This window comes from Engraulis encrasicolus, chromosome 11 (assembly GCF_034702125.1).
Source record: "Engraulis encrasicolus isolate BLACKSEA-1 chromosome 11, IST_EnEncr_1.0, whole genome shotgun sequence".
NCBI classification, from domain to species: Eukaryota; Metazoa; Chordata; class Actinopteri; order Clupeiformes; family Engraulidae; genus Engraulis; species Engraulis encrasicolus.
Genome location: NC_085867.1, coordinates 16,431,098 through 16,451,097, shown reverse-complemented (window position 1 = coordinate 16,451,097; position 20,000 = coordinate 16,431,098). Strand labels below are relative to the sequence as shown.

The window sequence follows — 20,000 nt, the reverse complement described above, 5'->3', positions numbered from 1 at the left end:
AAGAAATCTAAATAAGTGGACGACGTGTGTAGAGCTCTATCTGTGTATGTTTTACTGGTGGGCTGTCACCAATGTGTTGTCATGGTTGTCTTGGATGTTGTGTATCCACTCCTTGGTATCCACCCATGCACCGTCTCCATCTTTTCCCATGTTTTTGGTAGCCGGGACCGTCTTCCATAACCAGCAGTGCCGTTATTTGATGATGCCAAAGGACGCAAAACTACTTTGCAATGGCACCTTGTGTATGTGGGGTAGTGGAATATTGAAATCATTATGAAGGCATATTCTGTTGATTGTGCCATCTATCTTTTAAGTCCTTAGTGTTATTTTTTTATGAAGTTTAAACTGGGGTGCTTAAGATCAGCATGGTTGACTCCCTCGTCTGTGTAGCCTGCTGTCAGCAGGCACCGTGCGCTCGCAAGCACACACGCAGCCCCCTGTCCCTGTCTCAACCGGTCTCTAGACACATATTCCGAAAGCCTTTCTTTGCGTTTGTCCTGTTTTTTTTTTTTTGGGACAGATAACTTAAATACTCTATGATGTAAATGTGCACATCGTTGCAGCACTCACAATGCTGTTGCAATTGCAAAGAAAATAGCCCACCCTTTCACCCGTAATGGCTAGATAAAATATCCTAAAATTAGCACAACCTCCGGGGGCCCGTGCTGGATACTCGCACCGGGGCCCGTGACCGAGTTGTTACGCCGCTGCTAGTCATCAAACCATAATTAATTTCCTACAATTTTGGCGTAATAAATTAATAAAACAACACTGACCACTTGATCTTTTCATGTGTTTGTAGGAAAGACTAAATGTCCCTTGTCCCTATTGTGGTGGCTACCACCTATATTTTCTAAGAATAGCCTTATTAACTGTGACTTTAGAGTTCTGTTTTGAACCAAAGCAGATAGAGAAATACCTATTTCAGGCAGAAAGCAGTGGAAAACAGTAGTGTCATGTTTATGCCACCGAATGCAACTTACACCTTCTTCAAATGCATTGAATATGTCAGTGTTTGAAGGTGTCTGGCATCGTGTGAAAAAGGCGATGCAAAGTTATCACTGTAACCATTCTATTATATCGCACAACTACCAACAACTACTAGGCCTTTACAGAGCCACTTTACCAGCATCATGCACTTCCATTGTTGTGACGTAACTTGCTCTTACTCGCTCTTGCAGCAATTCTCTGGTGTGTGTGTGTGTGTGTGTGTGTGTGTGTGTGTGTGTGTGTGTGTGTGTGTGTGTGTGTGTGTGTGTGTGTGTGTGTGTGTGTGTGTGTGTGTGTGTGTGTGTGTGTGTGTGTGTGTGTTTGTGTGTGTGTGTGTGTGTGTGTGTGTATTTGTGTGTGTGTGTGTGTGTGTGTGTGTGTGTGTGTGTGTGTGTGTGTGTGTGTGTGTGTGTGTGTGTGTGTGTGTGTGTGTGTGTGTGTGTGTATATATAAGTGACCACTAAACCACCACTCTGCAGTGTATCCCTCAGGGTAGCATGAGGAGATTCCTAACACACACACACACGCAGCAAGATCATCTGAGGATGCAGTTTTTCGAGTAGAAAAATCACTTAGTGTCAACCACAACGGTGACCGCTGCCGCTTCTCTGGAAGATTTTCTTATGCTGCTCCGCCAGATAGATACACAGGGCTGGGAGTGCATTTCTTTGGTTGGTGTGAGTTGATGCATTTTTCGTGGTGACCTTAAGTGAACCCTTGTTGGTCCTCCACGGAGTGTTCCACTACAGCGCACTCGCCCCACGGCACTAGTCATATCATACTGTATGAAAGTGAAAGTGAAGTGAAACTCCAACTGCCGTTGTCACTGTGACACAGCACTCCACAGCACACAAGTGAACACTGCACACTGCACACAACGGAATTGTATTTATGCCTCAGTCGTGCAAGGGGGCAGCCCCCAATGGCGCCCCAAGGGAGCAGTGTAGCGGGACGGTACCATGCTCAGGGGACCTAAGTCATGGAGGAGGATGGGGGAGAGCCCTGGATAATTACTCCCCCCCATCAACCTGGTGGGTCGGGAGCCTTTGGGCTACAAGTCTGATGCCCTAACCGCATACCCATGACTGACCTATACAACATGTTGTATATACAACAGTTTAGCTGTAAGCAACCTGGGGCCAGATTCACAAAGCTTTCTTAAGAACTAAATAGTTCTTAACTGTCACTTTTCTGACTTAAGACAAAAGTTAACAAGATTCCATATTCACAAACAGAATTCTTAAGTTGTTTCTTAACTTTCTTCCCAAGATTTCCCCCTAAGAAAAAAGTTAAGAATATTGAGATTCTTGAAGGCTATTTTCTTAAGATTTGTCTTAGTTTTCTTCTCAAATTTAAGACAACCCTACACCATGTCTTAACGGTTACATTTTATTTATTTGAACCCATTTTCACAAAACGGAATTCAAAAAAATATTTTTTAATGTAATATATGATTATTATGAATGTTTTGTGACTGTGTGAAATCTCTATTTTTTATATGTTTTTTTGTTGTTGTACAAGCTTTCATTCAATGTAACTTTTAGTGGCTTTACCTTAAGCCTATTGAATGTGCTTGTTCAACTAAAATATTAAGATAAGTCTACATGTTATATAGGCTCTATTATACAAAAGGTATATTGTATTACTGTAAGCAACAATAACAAAATATTGATTAAATGTTATTAATGTATTTGTATCATTATTATTATTATTATTGTTATTATTATTGTTATTATTATTATCATCACAACAATAATACTTATCATTGTAACTATGTTGTAGTAATAATGATGATAAAGTATTAAATTATGTTTAGGAGCAAGCAGTTTTTTTTTTCTAGGCCTACATAGTGTTTGGAGTAGGTAGAATCCTGTTGATTCCCATGGCAACTAAGAAGCATTATTCTAAAAAGTTCTTAAGTGAGGATGAAATTAAGAAGTTCTTAAGAACTGGCATTGTTCTTAAGAAAATATTGAAGAATTTCACTTAAGATAGATCTTAGGAACTTCTTAGTTTTTTTCTTAAGAATCTTCCTAAGATTTATCTTAAGAATAGTTTTGTGAATCCGGCCCCAGATGTCTTCATTGAGCTGAGCGTAGAGGATGAACAAATCAAGTTGCTTACAGCTAATCTCTCTCAATAACATGGATGACCTGGATGAATAAGAACCTTTACATGTATAGACATGTCATATTGGTGCTCAACACACATTGAATGCCAATAAACACACGCACGCACGCTCGCACACACGTATGCACTTTTTCTTCTCATCACAGCTATGAAACTTCAGAATCTTCAGAAAAGAATCGATTTCATAGCGGTGCAACATGAATTGCAGGGTTACTTGTACATTTGCGTGATTTGACAGTTGAAATCAAAAGCTTCAACAGGACAAATCTAAGAATAAAAGCACTATGAGTGATTCCTGTTTTTTGTTAGTCATGCTGACCTGCAGTGAACCCTTTATGAGAAGTCAGCAGCAGTGAGACTGTTTCGAAATTTCACCACAGTTAGATATAAATGGGAGGTTTACATCTGTGTTTACATGGTTTGGGAACTTGCATAACACAATAACAACATCAGCATCAATCTAAAAATCTTACACTGTAAGAAAAACGGTATGAGTGATGCCAGTTTGTGTCGGTCAGGCTGACCTGGAGTGAACTCTTTGCCGAGCTGCTAGTGCCACAGAGTCCACAGGGACCCTCAGGGCAAGGTCACCTCACCCCAGGAGGTGAGGGACAAGGACAGAGCTAAATCAGTCCCTCTCTTCCACTTCTGCTCTCTCTCTCTCTAGCTCTCTCTCTCTCTCTCTCTCTCTCTCTCTCTCTCTCTCTCTCTCTCTCTCTCTCTCTCTCTCTCTCTCTCTCCTCCACTTCCGCTCCTTGAGACTGGCCGGCTGTGCTTGTCTGCGGCAGTTACATCATCACAGCTCTCTTTCTTCATCCTGTCTGGCTGACAACATGTTCTCTTTGACCCGGCCGTATGCTTGTTCACACAGTAGCGATTGCTACAAGACCCCCGCAGAGAGGAAGAGAGAGAGAGAGAGAGTGTGTGTGTGTGTGTGTGTGGGGGGGGGAGGGGGCAGTGTTTGTTGTGTGTGTGTTTGTTGTGTGTGTGTGTGTGTGTGTGTGTGTGTGTGTGTGTGTGTGTGTGTGTGTGTGTGTGTGCGTGCTTGTGTTTGTGTTTGTGCGTGTGCCTGTTTGTGCGTGTGTGTGAGTGAGGGGGGGTGGGGGTGGAGTGGAGTGAGAGTGAGACTGTGAGAGTGAGAAAGAGAGAGAGAGAGAGAGAGAGAGAGAGAGAGAGAGAGAGAGAGAGAGAGAGAGAGAGAGAGAGAAGCAGACAGATATATATCGAGATAGAGAGAGAGCTGGAGAGAGAGAGAGAATGATAGAAAACAAGAAACAGAGAGTGTTTTCATTTGCATAGAGTGCTTACTCCTCACAGGAGACAAAGCCCATCCACTTAGCAACACCTGCTCCATGCAAAACATCCAGCTCTGTGGCCTTGGTTACACACATATGGATCTCTTCAAAAAAAGATTGTTTTAATCCGTTTAGATAGTTTGATCCCGTCTACAAGATGTGGATCACTATCGTGACAGGTGCATTGTAGAAAAATATCAATTTTAGGGAGCTAGAAATCCATTTAGGTGTAAGCCCAAATGGATGTGTTCAGGGTTCTGAATTGACACCCGCAAACTGGCCAAACGCTGTTGAGAATTCAGTTTGGCTAGTAGAAAAGAAAACTAACTGGCCACTTTGACCCATATGTGAGCATGTGTTTGGCCAGTGAGATTAACGTCTACTAGCCATTTTGGCTGGTGATGAAAAAAAAAGTAAATTTAGAGCCCTGGATGTGTTTACAAACATATCCGTGTAAGCAGGGTCTGAGAGGCGGTCCACAGCAAACCAATGACGGGCAACACAACACAACAACAACAACAAAGGAACAAAGACCACTAAAGCACCACTCTGCAGTGTATCCCTCCGGGTAGACTGAGGAGAATGCTAACACACACACACGCAGCAAAATCGTCTGAGGATGCAGTTTTTCAAGTAGAAAAATCACTTAATGTCAACCACAACGGTGAACACCGCTTTTCTAAAAAAAAAGTGAAATTCACCATTTTCGCCCTAGGAGACCTAGGAGTGCATATCTTTGGTTGATTGGTGTGTGTTTGTGTGTGTTTGTGTGTGTGTGTGTGTGTGTGTGTGTGTGTGTGTGTGTGTGTGTGTGTGTGTGTGTGTGTGTGTGTGTGTGTGTGTGTGTGTGTGTGTGTGTGTGTGTGTGTGTGGGAGGGAGAGGTGTACAGTAGCATCCTCCTCTGAGAGTCCACCACAGCACCAGTGACTGTCGCAACACAGCAACAAGCGAACACAGAGGGAGCCCATCGAGCAGCCAGAAGCCAGGAAACTTGCACAGTCATAAAGTCCTATTTCATACAGACAATACACTGTTAATGTGCCCGTTTAGTGAGCCCCATGCCCACTCAGCGACCAGCTCAGCACACCATCCAAGTATGTCCTCATCTCTGGCACGTGCCCGAATGCAGCATGGCAGAGTCGCCCCACCACCAACCACTTATTTACTGGGCATCCGCAGTGATGCCGTGTTTACGAGGCGATCACAAACCCAACCCAGAATTCAGGGTCACCGCTAAGGGGGGTTACATGAGGACGATTCAAGGAAGCAAAAGCTTCACATGGGCCCAAAGCAAGCTATGATATGGTTGGAGTGGGGTCCCAAAGTATTATCTTTATGGGGGGGACAACACAATTTCCAAAACTATAGCCCTAACATTCCACCATGTATGCTGAGCATCTGCAATGGTGCCATAAGAACTGGAAAACATACAAGGATAACATGAAGAGTTCTGAAGCAAAACTCTCTCATTTGTCCGGAAATATGCACAAAATGAATTCATTTTCATAGCAACTCTTTCTCAATCACAATCAAACTGTAATTGAAATATTAGTATTGAATGGAAACAAAGCAACCCAAAACAATCTAAGTGGAGATGGACTTGAATATGTTTGTCAAAATTGTATATAATTGCACAATTTATTACTGTAAATTCATCCAAAAGCAGTAGTACAGGGAAGCCACACAAAGGCTTAGAGCGCTAAGAAGACTGTGCAAATAATGTTACTCAGGTGCTCATCTGTACCAGTTGAAATCCAAAAAAGTCCAAAAACGGGAGCAGAACAGAGGCACTCTGAGATTTGAGAAAAATATTAAATATATAAAAAGCATTTAATAAAAGCCTATAATATAATAACTGTTATATTAAAGGCTTTTTAATAGTTTTCTGAAGTCCCAGAGTGCCTGTGCTCTTTTTTGGACAGTTGTAGGGGCCTACAGAGTTTTGCATCTGAAAGGGGCACCATGTAGGATTGCATACAGTAGTTAGCGTGGAGCCCCGTGGCATGCCTGTCTCAAAATCAACACCATCAATACAAAAACGCTGCTTAACTAAGCTCGCACCTCTCCATGCAGCATATGAACAGAATGATGCACACACAGTCACAGCAAGTGCTCCTCCAGTCAGAGTACTGTACTCACATAGTCATGGAAAGCCTTGGCTTCGCTCGAGTGCTCGCATGTCTCCCTCCTCTCGGGCGCCGCGCAGTACAGGTCCCAGAATACACTGCACAAGTGGAAGACACAACAATGCAAGTCAATGCCAGTGGCAACTCAGAGCGGCACTCGACAATGGCATGTTCGAAATACATCTTCATATTTAGTAACAGAATACAACAAAAAATGAAAACACGTGTAAATGATTTAGTGGTATTGACGCCGAGCAAAGCAGTACATTTGTGCAATTCAACAATTCAACAATTCAAGTCAATACTAGCACTCACAATGGCACTCAACAATGGCATGTTCTGATAGGCCTACATCTTCATAATTAGTAACAAAATGCAAAACGTATGTGATTTTGTGATATTGATGCTGAGTAAAGTATTACTGTACATTTGTGCATTCATTTGAAACTGAAAGTATGAAGGTTTTCAGCGAAGGCAGCAGTAAGAGATGCAGCTAGAATTTAAGGGCCCCATGAATGCAGTTTTGCTACTTTTTTAGTATGTCTACGTCTGCATGGGAAAGTAAGAAACGTAATTTCCATTCTTTGTATGACCAGTGCATGTAAAGAAATTGACAATAAAGCCGACTTTACTTGACTTTTACAGTAAAGTGCAGTCAAAAGTAGCTTTTTGAGAAAAAAATACGTAGGTCCTTTAAGGTTGACCAAACCTGTGTCATTACTTAAGTTCCAGCCACTGCATGCATGCATTAACAATGCCATCATTACATATGCGTATGCAATGCCAGCTTGCAGCCTTGGTTGTTAAGTACAAAGTACAACAGCACCAAAGTGACCGTAGCCAATTTGTTAAGACTTGGTCCAGTGGTTACAAACTGAACTTGTGTGAACGTGTGTCTGTTGGGTGCAGTGACTGGAAAGAAAGCCAAATGAAGCGAGTCCACGAGCCTATTCAGTAAGTCAATTAGGGTCTGGTTTTACCAGGCAAAGTGAAACTACCTGTGACTGCAGAGGCTTCATGACAAGATTCTGTGAACTGTGATAACTGAAACACTCAAGCAAACACACACACATGCATGCACATACATGCAGACATGCACACACACGCACGCACGCACGCACGCACGCACACACGCACACACGCACGCACGCATGCACACACATACGCACACACGCACACACACACACACACACACACACACACACACACACACACACACACACACACACACACACACACACACACACACACAGGGCGCAGCACCAAATTTGGGGCCCCAGGAACAACCTCTGTCATGGGCCCCACAAGAACATTTTTCATGGGACATTTTCCACAGGAGGGCCCCCGGGGGCCCCCCCAGGTGTGCTGGGCCCTAAGAATGAGTCAGGGTTTCCCCCCCCTGTTCCACGCCACTGCGACACACATACATACACACACATGTGTGCGGGCACACACACACACACACACACACACACACACACACACACACACACACACACACACACACACACACACACACGCGCATGCACAAACAAACAGGGACATACTCACCACCACCATGAGTGTAAGAATCCAGGGGGCTCCCCTAACGTGATATTCTTCTCCCATCTTATCTAGAAAGGGGGAAAGCAGAAAGCATATAGAGATTAGAAGAGAGGGGGAGAGAGAGAGGGGGGAGAGATAGAGAGAGAGAGAGAGAGAGAGAGAGAGAGAGAGAGAGAGAGAGAGAGAGAGAGAGAGAGAGAGAGAGAGAGAGAGAGAGACAGAGAGAGACAGAGAGAGACAGAGAGAGACAGAGAGCGTGGAGGGAGACTACTGTGTAAGACCAGATGACACAGGCCACAGAGACACACTGGGGACAATAGATGTTGTGCGGTGACAATTCCCGACACTCAGTGTGTCTGTGTGTCATCAGTAGGGACTGTTGGCCATTGATGTGTGTGTATGTGTATTTGTGTGTATTTGTGTGTGTGTGTGCTTGCGTGCTTGCGTCTGTGTTGGTTGGTCTGCGTATCTGTGCATCTTGCTTTACATACGGTATGTGTGAATGCAAACCTATTTTTACTGAAGATAGACTGCTGACTGCTAGACTGCTGACAGTCACAATTCATACTCTAGAAATGTGTTGAATACATCTTTATATTTATTTACTCTGACTCATACGTTTGATCCTGTGAAATACCTCTAACACTTTGACTGGCAGATGGTGAAACCTGAAACCGTTTCAAAAAATACCTCAATACAATGTGATGATGCAAATGCTCCACAACATCTCCATTCCTTTTGACCTCCTCAGCCAATCTTCTGCTCAGTGATGGGAATGTAATACCAAATCTGTGCATTTCTGGCTTTTTAAAACAATTTTCATATAAAAACTACGTCTGTGGTCCACAATAACTACGCCATGGACTGGTGTCAGGGCATGGCTCATTTTGTGATATGTGGGAGAGAAACTAGTTACACATAATTGATTGCCTTGTCCACTTTTTGAAATTATTTCCGTATTCTGTGTACGTCTCACCTTGAAATAAGTAAAGACTTTAACTTACAACCTACAAGATGAGAGAAAGTATGCTTAATTATATTCCAGAGTATGTCACTTTTCCAGTCTGTGAAAAATACATGAAAGGTGTCCGTGGTGAAAAAAAGTTGAGGTCCTTGTACTGTCATAGTACATCACCCATGAAATAAGCTAACTCACAACTAAACGATACTTAGATCATCTCTCTGTCACCCATCATCTAATAGCCTGTCTAAGATCAGAGGGGCTTGCCTTGTAAGAAAAAGGGCCCCCCTTGTCATGTCACTGAGCATTGAAATGTACTATACACCACTTTCATGACTCATATGCAAACTAGGGGATTAGCATAGCTACACAGTCAGAGAGAGAGAGAGAGAGAGAGAGAGAGAGAGAGAGAGAGAGAGAGAGAGAGAGAGAGAGGAGGGGAGAGAGAGAGAGAGAGAGAGAGAGAGAGAGAGAGAGAGAGAGAGAGAGGGGAGCAATGTCAAAGCTGTCTTGTTTTCCAAATGACAGACGCTCGACTCAAAAACAAAAAAACAATGCTCTCAGCTGTGACAGTTTTGTTTCTCTTGTGGTGAAGGGGGATGCACATTATGCTAATTCTGACAAGCGCATCATATTCTCAGAGAGGGAGAAGAAAAAAAAGCTTCCCGATCATTATGCTGCCGATGTGACACCACTCCAACTTTGCCAAGGACACTTCCCCTCCTTTCGGGTGGAGAGACGCATCCCAGCGCACTGGTACATACATTATTAAAATGGATAACATCACGGAGGCTGTACATATACCAACGATGTAGGAAGCGATTGTAGCGACATATTTACATATAAACAATGAGGTCTCAAGCTGATAATCCTCATCGGGCCTCCAATGGCTGATTGCCTTTGGCTTGCTGCTGCTGTAAGCAGAGGTGGACTTTACATTAAGCAAACCTAGGCAATTGCCAAGGGCCCCAATCAAATCTGTCCTCCATAGGGGGCCCCAACTGTTACACCTGTCGCAATAAACACACAAAAGTAGGCCTGATCTTAATTTGTCACTTATGTAAAGTAATCGAAGATATATACGAGACAAAACACTAAACTAGCACCCTCACTCCTTCCATGTCAATTGGTCACGTGTTTTAAGAATGCATTCTGAGGGCCACATGTTTATATTTAGCCTAGGGCCCCAAAACGGGTAGATTCGCCCCTGGCTGTAAGAGAGAGTCTTCCCCAGTTTATAGCACGGCGCCACACCACGCCACGCCACGCCACCTCCCATCCCATCCACTCCCATTAAGTGGACAGCAAACAGCTAATGTCTTCTGCTTGCTCAGCACATCGCCTTGCATGTAATTAAATTAGCGGCGAGCCCCAGGAGTGCCTTCTTCCCTCGCTTTGCCTTGGCTGCCTGGCTGCTACCCACCCCACCCCACTCCACCCAACACGCTTGCTGTTGCTCTTGCTACCTCCAAGCATGGTTGCATGGGTGGTACCTCAATAAGAAGCAGCACCTTGTGCGTTACCTCATCTTCCCTCTTGTGCATTACCTGGCCTCACCTTGCCATGTCTCGCTTCACCTGCTGCCTACCCACCTGCTTGCTGTTGCTCTAGAAAGCCTTGAAAACTTCGGTAACACTTTATTTTAGGGATACATCTATTTAACACTAATACATACAATGTTAATGCCTGCATAAGTAACTTGTAAGGCATGTACTAAGCAAACGCTAAGGCCTCCCCATCGAGACCCGATCAGCCACCTCCGTCGACTCCTTCAAGAAGCAGCTGAAGACCCACCTCTTCATCCTTGCCAACTCCTAGCTGCCAAGGCGTCATAGTGTCCCAGCTGCCGCAGCGCCCTTACTACTCGCAACCAACCCTGGCAGGGGGCTCCCCTAGGTGGCCGCTGGTCTCTGCCTGAGGTTTCTTCCTGACTATAGGGGGTCTTTTTTCTCAGACCTCACTGAGCTTTTTTTCCCCCTTACAAACTATGAATCAAGCGAAAGGGAGTTTTTCCTCACCCCTGATGCCACCAGGGGCCGCACCTGAGCGCCCAATCTCTGTGTGACTATCTATGACTTATGATAGGCCCAGCCACTATGGACCTTACACATCTCAGAATCCTGGTCCTAACCTACGTTGACCTTATGACTCTACATTCTCTGTCTATCTCTTCTTCCTCTGCCTTCCTGCTTTTTCTGCCTCTCCTCTATACCTCTCCTTTTAAAACTATCTCTAACAATGTTTTTTTTTCCCATTTGTTAAGCACTTTGAGTTACATGCCTTGTATGACACAGTGCTATACAAATACAATTATTATTATTATTATTATTACTAGGTCCTTACTAAGGTTAAATTGGTAATAAATCCCTTATTGCGCATTAACAAGACATTTGCGAATACATGCCTAACAAATGTTTGATTTTGCTTTGTACATACCTTATAAGTTGCTTATACAGGCACATTGTATGTATTAGTGCTAATAGATGTATCCCTAAAATAAAGTGTTACCAAAACCTCTTGTTGCCTAAAAGGCTTCCAAGCAAGGCTACAGGGGGTGGTTCAAGCGTGCATTCAATGGTTTCAAGCGTGCAGACCGTTCACCAATTAAAGCTGCATGGGACGGTACAGTACCTCAAATAGAACCAGAACCTTCTTCTTCACCTCCCTTCTTCCCTTTGACCCCCTTTTCCGAACCAAAACCACTCCCAACAGGGGCTTGCTTGGCTCTGACAAGTTTAAAGTGGGAAAAGGCGCACTCTCATTGCTTATCATTTCAGCCCTCAATCGTCAATGCTGTGGATAGTTCGTTAACTCACACTCACAAAGGTTGACTTCTATCCTAGAAGTTGAGCGCACCTATGCCTTCCTACTTGAAGATTACCTCTGATGGGAACACCTTCGCTACAGCTAAATGTATGGCACTTCAGTAAGCAGCACCTTGTGTACCCCCCTTGGGTAGTCATGGGTGAGCGGGCAGTCATGGGTGAGCGGTTAGGGCGTCAGACTTGCATCCCAGAGGTTGCCGGTTCGACTCCCGACCCGCCAGGTTGGTGGGGGGAGTAATCAACCAGTGCTCTCCCCCATCCTCCTCCATGACTGAGGTACCCTGAGCATGGTACCGTCCCACCGCACTGCTCCCCATGGGGCGCCACTGAGGGCTGCCCCCTTGCACGGGTGAGGCATAAATGCAATTTCGTTGTGTGCAGTGTGCAGTGTTCACTTGTGTGCTGTGGAGTGCTGTGTCACAATGACAATGGGAGTTGGAGTTTCCCAATGGGCTTTCTTTCTTTTGTGTTATCTCCCCATGCACTGCCAAACTATGACCTTTTACTACCCTCTGACCACCACCGACCCTCTTTCCCTTACTCGCCTATCCACAGTCATATTAACCCCTTACCCACCAACTACAACCCAGCACCCCTGTGTCCTTACCCTCACCACCCCAGGAGGAATTTGCGCCAGGAGGAATTTGCTTACCTCTGAGAGGAACGTCTGTGCTGACTTCTGGGCTCCTACATGTAGCAAATACTCATACACGTAGAGCGCTAACCTGGAGAGACAGAGAGAGAGAGAGAGAGAGAGAGAGAGAGAGAGAGAGAGAGAGAGAGAGAGAGAGAGAGAGAGAGAGAGAGAGACCGACAGACAGACAGACAGACAAACAGACAGACAGACAAGAGTGAGATAAGATAAAATAAGCAGTGTGATGTGAAGAACATCAGATACATTTTTAAAAACCCCTGGAGGATCAGCTGTCAATAAGCAGACATCAGTAGTGCCGGAGGCATACATCATCAGCCAGTGACCTACCCACAGCCCAGACATTACATTACATGCATCACAGACTCCCCACACTGCAGACGCATATGATATTTGCTTGACATCTCGACAAGAGAAACTAGTTTTCACTCAGCACGTTGGCTGGAGTCCTTACGGCTGATGTCACTACAACACATGTTTGTCTTCATCTTTTTACAAGGTCTGTTTACAACTCACACAGAGCAGCTTTTAAGATCAGCCTCCGCTCCCTGCCACCACACTCCTCTCTGATCCACACAATGTCCAAAACAAAAGCCGGAGAAAGAGACAGATTTCAAATCTGTTGAAGCTATCGAAAGCAGCACATAGCAGAGGAATCCTGCATGAAGCCTAACCATACACAGCAAATTAGGTAGGTAGGGATAATTGCACTCAATAACACTTACTGTAGAGAGCACAGCCAGCACGACGAGTGTTATATTGGACTGTCTTAATTATGATTTAACACTGCCAATTTTACCGGTGTTCACGCACCCATGGGCGTCAAGTTCACTCTTAGTACTCAGGGTCTGGCAGGGTCTATGCGACGAAGTACCGTATGCTCAGCTGGATTGGGACCAAAAACACCCCCCCCCCTCTCCTATTTTTACACAATATTACATTAAGCTCAGTCCATTGTCTATATTAATGATGGACCAACGGGCTGACCCATCTAAATGGTGAACCAGTCTGTAAGGGGGGGGTCAAAACAAAAACAAACAGCATAGGCCCGTAAGGACTGTCAGAATACTCTATATGCCAGATAACCAGACCAGCCCTGTGTACGCCAGGTGCCAGAGTGCCAGAGTGATCTATCAGATGGCGCAAATCTGATGGTAAACATCTTTTTTTACTGTCAGCTGAGTGTTCAACACATCACTTCATCACTGTCTCGGTGGCAAACTAAATGACCAAGCGGGGACGGCAGGCATGGAAGGAAACTATAGAGGGAGTGATGGAGGGATGGAATGGATGCGGGGGGGGGGGGGGGGGGGGGTGGAGGGGTGAGAGGGAGGGATGGATGAAGGGATGTAAGGATGGAGGGAGGAGAACATTAGCAGGTGGGGGTTATTGATCAGCAGAGCTGTGCTCCACCAACGCGAAGGAGCAAGTCGAGTTCATGTCAGGACACTGCATCAGCATCAGTACCAAGACAGCACTCAAGTTTGAGTTCGGGCCGGTGGGCGGGCATAGAGACATTTCTTTGCCATTAAACGTCACTCTTTCTTTATTTCTCTCTCTCTCTCTCTCTCTCTCTCTCTCTCTCTCTCTTTGAGACATATTATATTTTCTGAAGTGTCGGGCAGGAAGCGGTGCCAGAAACTGTTTGGGACTTGTGAATGAATGTCTCTTTGGTGGCCCCTCTCCTGTGAATAATAATATTTAATACTATCCTCAAAAGATGGCCTTGTCAGAGCAAGGCCCCCATGATTCTTTCTTCCCAAATACATCCACGCTGTGTCCTGAGTGCCTGAGGCAGCGCTGCGATGTCACTTTCAGTTGTCAGGCTTCTCTCTCTCTCTGTGTCTCTCTGTGTCTCTCTGTTTCTCTCTCTCTCTCTCTCACACACACACACATACACACACACACACACACACACACACATGCGCACACATGCACACACACACACACACACACACACACACACACACACACACACACACACACACACACACACACACACACACACACACACACACACACACACACACACACACATACACACACACGCCACCCACTGAGACGAGAAAGGCATGAAAGCAACAAAAGGACACAATTAATTATTTATGCGCAAAAACACTGACAACAACAAGCCCTCGCCATAAACCAGATGTTTATTTACCTCTGCTGCTCCACCAGGTATCCCTTAATGCTCTCTATCAAGTCTGTCACCTTTGGTGGCAGCGAAGCAAGGGGGTCAAACAGGGGATCAATAGTGCAAAAGGGAAAAAGCGAAAAAACAAACCGACTGGGCATTGGCTGTAGAGACGATATGGGTTTTTCTAAAGCCGATGCCGATATTTAGTGGTCAGAGTCAGCCAATGGCGGATGTGACCTGACAATATTTTGGGCTGATTTTTAAAGTCGATATGCTATCGTATTGTCCCTAATTAACATGCTAAAAATGCTATATTAATTTTAAAAATATTAATTTTATTTAAGGCACTAGTCACAACACCAGCAGCTTTCATTTCGTCTTCATCTCCGATGCCATTGAAAACGAATGGACATGGGATGACAATGTTATAAAGCTTTCATATGTTAGTTTTGCGTCCTCTTTTTGTAAAAATGTCACTTAGACACTTGTCCGTTACTAGAGTTTAGAGCGAAACATCACGCTGGTGACCACCAGCAAGTAGCTGCCCATGGATGTGCCTGACTTAAAATCGGCGAGGCCAAATAAGAAAATCGGCCGATGCGGATTGTTTAAAAATGAGCAAAAATCGGCTGATTAAATCGGCCGGCTGATCAATCGGTCGGTCTCTAATTGACTGTGGCTAAAAGGGCTAAGGCACTGTATGTTATGCTTGGGACCGGGGTTCAATTCCGGCCCAGGGTCATTTCTCGATCCTCCCTCATCTCTCGCTCTATCCGCCTCACTTCCTGTCACCATTTCACACTGTCCCACTGAAAAAAGTCAGAAAAGCCCCTAAAACTATATTCAAGAACAAAAGAAAATGACTACAGATTGCTTTGACCAGCACCTTTATGGAAAGAAAAGCAAAGACCAAAAAAAATGAATGAAATCACCACCAGCGCGACTGTGATGAGCCTGTGACCTGTGTGCGTGCCTCAAGAGGCGGGAGGAGGAGAAGCATCAGAGAGAAAAGAGATCCTGCTCCGCTCTGAATTATGGAGGAGTCCATCAAGCCGCGAGTTGACCTCGGTGTTACAGCAGCAGATGCGAGATCCATTAGCCGGAACACGACGGCGGCAGGCAAGCCGCACGGCCACCGAGGAACACGGAACGCACCGTCCGGCCGACCAACCCAGCGAGCGCGACGCAGCCGACAGGAAACAGGAGAGGCGGCTCATGATCGCCCTGAGGGCAGCACACTTTCACGGCCGCCGACGCTGATGCCCTGACGCGTGTGCAGATCCATGTTGACACGTGCAGGTTAAAACCACTCTCCCTTACCACCCCCCACCCCTCTCTCTCCCTCTCTCCCTCACACTCTATCTTGCTCTTCTTACTTACACACTCACCATGTCTACAAGTATGGTAGTTCCATGTTGACACATGCAGGTTAAACCATTCTCCCTTGTCTCTCTGTCTCTGTCTCTGTCTCTCTGTCTGTCTGTCTGTCTGTCTCTGTCTCTCTGTCTGTCTGTCTGTCTGTCTCTCTCTCTCTCTCTCTCTCTCTCTCTCTCTCTCTCTCTCTCTCTCTCTCTCTCTCTCTCTCTCTCTCTCTCTCTCTCTCTCTCTCTCTCTCTCTCATACTGGTGTCTATAAGTGTGGTAGGACGAGAAGCAAAGTATAGAAGAAAAAAAAACTTCTGGATGGCAGCCATGTCTAGTGTCTTATTTCTGTTCCTTGCATCAGCTGTACATGACAAGAGCCTGGTCAGGAGTGGCTGGCTGACTGGCTGGAGTACTGTGTGCCTATGGATCCCTGAGTGCTGCTGTCACCGATAGCGGGGAAAGGGAGTGTGTGTGTGTGTGTGTGTGTGTGTGTGTGTGTGTGTGTGTGTGTGTGTGTGTGTGTGTGTGTGTTTGTGTGTTTGTGTGTGTGTGTGTGTGGTGTGTGTGTGTGTGTGTGTGTGTGTGTGTGTGTGTGTGTGTGTGTGTGTATGTGTGTGTGTGTGTGTGTGTGTGTGTGTGTGTGTGTGTGTGTGTTTGTGTGTGTGTGTGTTGTGGCTTCTGATATTACGTCACCTGCAGTCCATGACAGGACTGTTTCACACATACTCGTACACAAACACAGGCAGAGTCAGGCACACACACACATACACATGCGCGTGCACTCGCACATGCACACACACCACACACACACGAGACCAGTGCCCTGCCATGATGGTTTCAAAACTTACTTCAAACTTCAAAAGTTACTATCTACAATCTATGGTTCTACCTGGTTTTACTAGATTACACATTGTAAGCAATGTTTGTCTCTCTTACACGCAAAAAGTTCTGGGAGAATCTTATTACGTATTTTGAAAGCTTTGCCTCTTCAGCCCACATATCACATTTGCGTCCTTTTATGCATTAGGTATGTTTTCACCTGACCTATGTGTGCAGTATTTATTAAACTGCAGAGTTGGTTCAATGTGTGCAGTGAGCGTATATTCATTTTACTGAACAACAACTCCAACTGGCTTCCGACATTCAATGACTTCTGTAGTAGGAAGAAACATGCAACATGGTGGTACTGGACTGTACAACTGTTGAATGTTTCAAGAAGGAGGCTGCACCTTGCATAAACAGTGTTTACGTTTGAAACCAACATGCCCATCACTAATTGGCGTACTGCTTCAAAGTCAATTTAGCCCTCAACAATAATTGAAAACCCCCTTTGAAAACTCTCTATGTTTGAAAAATCAAAACAACAAACAAACGAGAGAGTGGAAAGTCCTTTCACACATATGTAGTAGCAGCAGCTCCATCACATTGCTTTGCCCACTCCCTCATTGGAAGTCACTCACCAGTCACGACAAGACTCAACACTCATTTCACACCGCTTTTACTTTTCCAGGTATGGGAATAAGGTGAAACAGGAGAAGAAAAGGAGAGAGAGAGGGGAAGAGAGAGAGAGAGAGAGAGAGAGAGAGAGAGAGAGAGAGAGAGAGAGAGAGAGAGAGAGGGGAGAAAGAGAGGGAGAGAGACAGAGAGACAGAGGAGAGAGAGAGAGAGAGAGAGAGAGAGAGAGAGCTGGCGATTGCAGAGAGAGGGGGAACAAAAGGACTTCTGAGCGTGGCTATGTGGCGAGGATAATAACTAGGGATACTACTGACGCAAATAGTGACAAAGATGAAAGGCTTTGAGTGGGAGGAAGGAACAGGAAGGCAGAGAGAGAGAGAGAGAGAGAGAGAGAGAGAGAGAGAGAGAGAGAGAGAGAGAGAAAGGGAGAGAGAGAGAGAGAGAAAGAGAGAGAGAGAACAGGAGGAAGGAGACAGGGTGCTGGTAGTGGCGATGGTGAGAGGGGAGTTTGAAAGAGGGGAGGTATCAGCTACCACTCAAGACTGGAGTCTGTAAACTTTAGGTATTGCCATGGTGATGGACATGACAGGGGCGGTGATGTTTTGGGTGTGTGTGGGTGGTAATGTGTTGGGTAGGAGGTGGGGGTCACACTGAGTCCAACTAACCCAACACCACACACACGCACACGCACACACACACACGCGCGCGCACATGCACACACACACACACACACACACACACACACACACACACACACACACACACACACGCGCACATGCACACACACACAGACACAGACACACGCACACGCACACGCACACACACGTGCACACACACACAAGCACACACGTGCACGTGCACACACAGACACAGACACCGACACACACAAACACACACACACACACACACACACACACACACACACACACACACACACACACACACACACACACACACACACACACACACACACACTGTATACACCCCTGCTGGGCCACAGCTCCACATATAGAAACCAGAAAGGAAACGCGGAAGAGGAAGGCTCCAGAGAGAAGTGAGAGTCCTGAGGTCCCCCCCCTTCCTCCCCTCCTCACTCCTCTGCTCCCTTACCAAACCCATGCTTCAGTTTCTCCCTCCCAAACCTCTGGTTCACCCCTCCCCTCACTTCAGCCTCCCAGGGCTTCAGTTCTCCCCTCTCCTTGCCACTATCACCCCCCCTCCCCTCCCCTCCCCTCGCCTCCCCAGGTTCCCCTCGGATCTCTTCAGCTCTCCTCTCCCTTCCTCTGCCATCCCTCTGCTTCTGTTCTACACTACATTACAATACATTACATTGCATTTGGTAGACACTTTTTACCCAAAGCGACTTACAACCGAGGACATAATCATAGCCAACATCACTAGCAGATACGAAACGCACAGTAAATATACAGAACAACAAGCGGAGATGCACAGGGCAGGGGGGTTAGTGTTTTTTTTTAAGTAGAGTATACACACATACACTTCATGTCAAGAGTCTGGCCTGGGACTAGGGCAGCTACCCTCCACCCTCCCCTCTCCTCCCATCGCTTCAGTTCCCTTCTCCTCCTTCACTTCAGTACCCTCCTCCCTTCACTTCCCTCCCTGACTACCCTTCCGTCAGTTCCTCCCTCCACTCCCCTCCCTCCACTCACCTCCTCTTCCATCCACTCCATTCACTCCCCTCACCTTCGATGAAGCCACTCCCCTCACCTCCCCTTCCCTCTACTCCCCTCACCTGCCCTCCCCTTCCCCTCCCCTCACCTCCCTCCCTTCCCCTCACCTCCCCTTCCCCTCCCCTCCCTCCACTCACCTCCTCTTCCATCCACTCCCCTCACCTCCCCTCCCCTTCGATGAATCCACTCCCCTCACCTCCCCTTCCTCTCCCCTCCCCTCCCTCACCTTCCCTTCCATCTCCATCCACTCCCCTGCCCTCCTCTCCCCTCACTTCAGTCCAGTGAGAATCCCAGGCTTCGCCACACCACACCAGCCTCATGAAATTCAGCCTCAGCCTCAGCCTCTCAGAGTGTCTGGTGGAGAAATGATGAAACAACCTGCCATCAACCAACCCACCAAGCAACCAAACCTCTTCATCCCAACACCCATGAGCACCTCTCTGGCCATAAAGATGAACATGAAAGGTAACATTGCCAGTGTGTGTGTGTGAGAGAGAGAGAGAGAGAGAGAGAGAGAGAGAGAGAGAGAGAGAGAGAGAGAGAGAGAGAGAGAGAGAGAGAGAGAGAGAGAGAGAGAGAGAGAGAGAGAGAGAGAGAGAGACAGGCAGACAGCAGACAGACAGGGCGAGACCAAGAGAGGTAGACTTCTATCATAATCTCTCCCTCTCCATCTCTCTCAAGCACACACACACACACACACACACACACACACACACACACACACACACACACACACACACACACACACACACACACACACACACACACACACACAAAATGAGTCAGGATAAACACTATACTGCGCCCACATCTGCACATGCAACTAAA

The 20,000-nt window shown here is 46.1% G+C and overlaps 2 protein-coding genes across 3 annotated transcripts in view; one reads left to right on the top strand and one right to left on the bottom strand.

Moving 5' to 3' along the window:
- vcanb (versican b) overlaps positions 1–20,000 on the top strand; it is a 303,281-nt gene that overhangs the window by 99,178 nt on the left and 184,103 nt on the right. The window lies entirely within an intron of this gene.
- The window catches only part of ssbp2b (single stranded DNA binding protein 2b), a 126,092-nt gene that overhangs the window by 93,761 nt on the left and 12,331 nt on the right, over positions 1–20,000 (bottom strand). For both annotated transcript variants that reach the window (XM_063210035.1, XM_063210036.1), the window contains exons 2-4: positions 12,526–12,598; positions 8,094–8,155; positions 6,556–6,640 (exon numbers count right to left, since the gene is read on the bottom strand). In XM_063210035.1, coding sequence (XP_063066105.1) covers positions 6,556–6,640; positions 8,094–8,155; positions 12,526–12,598 — 220 coding nt within the window. The remainder of the gene's footprint in view (positions 1–6,555; positions 6,641–8,093; positions 8,156–12,525; positions 12,599–20,000) is intronic.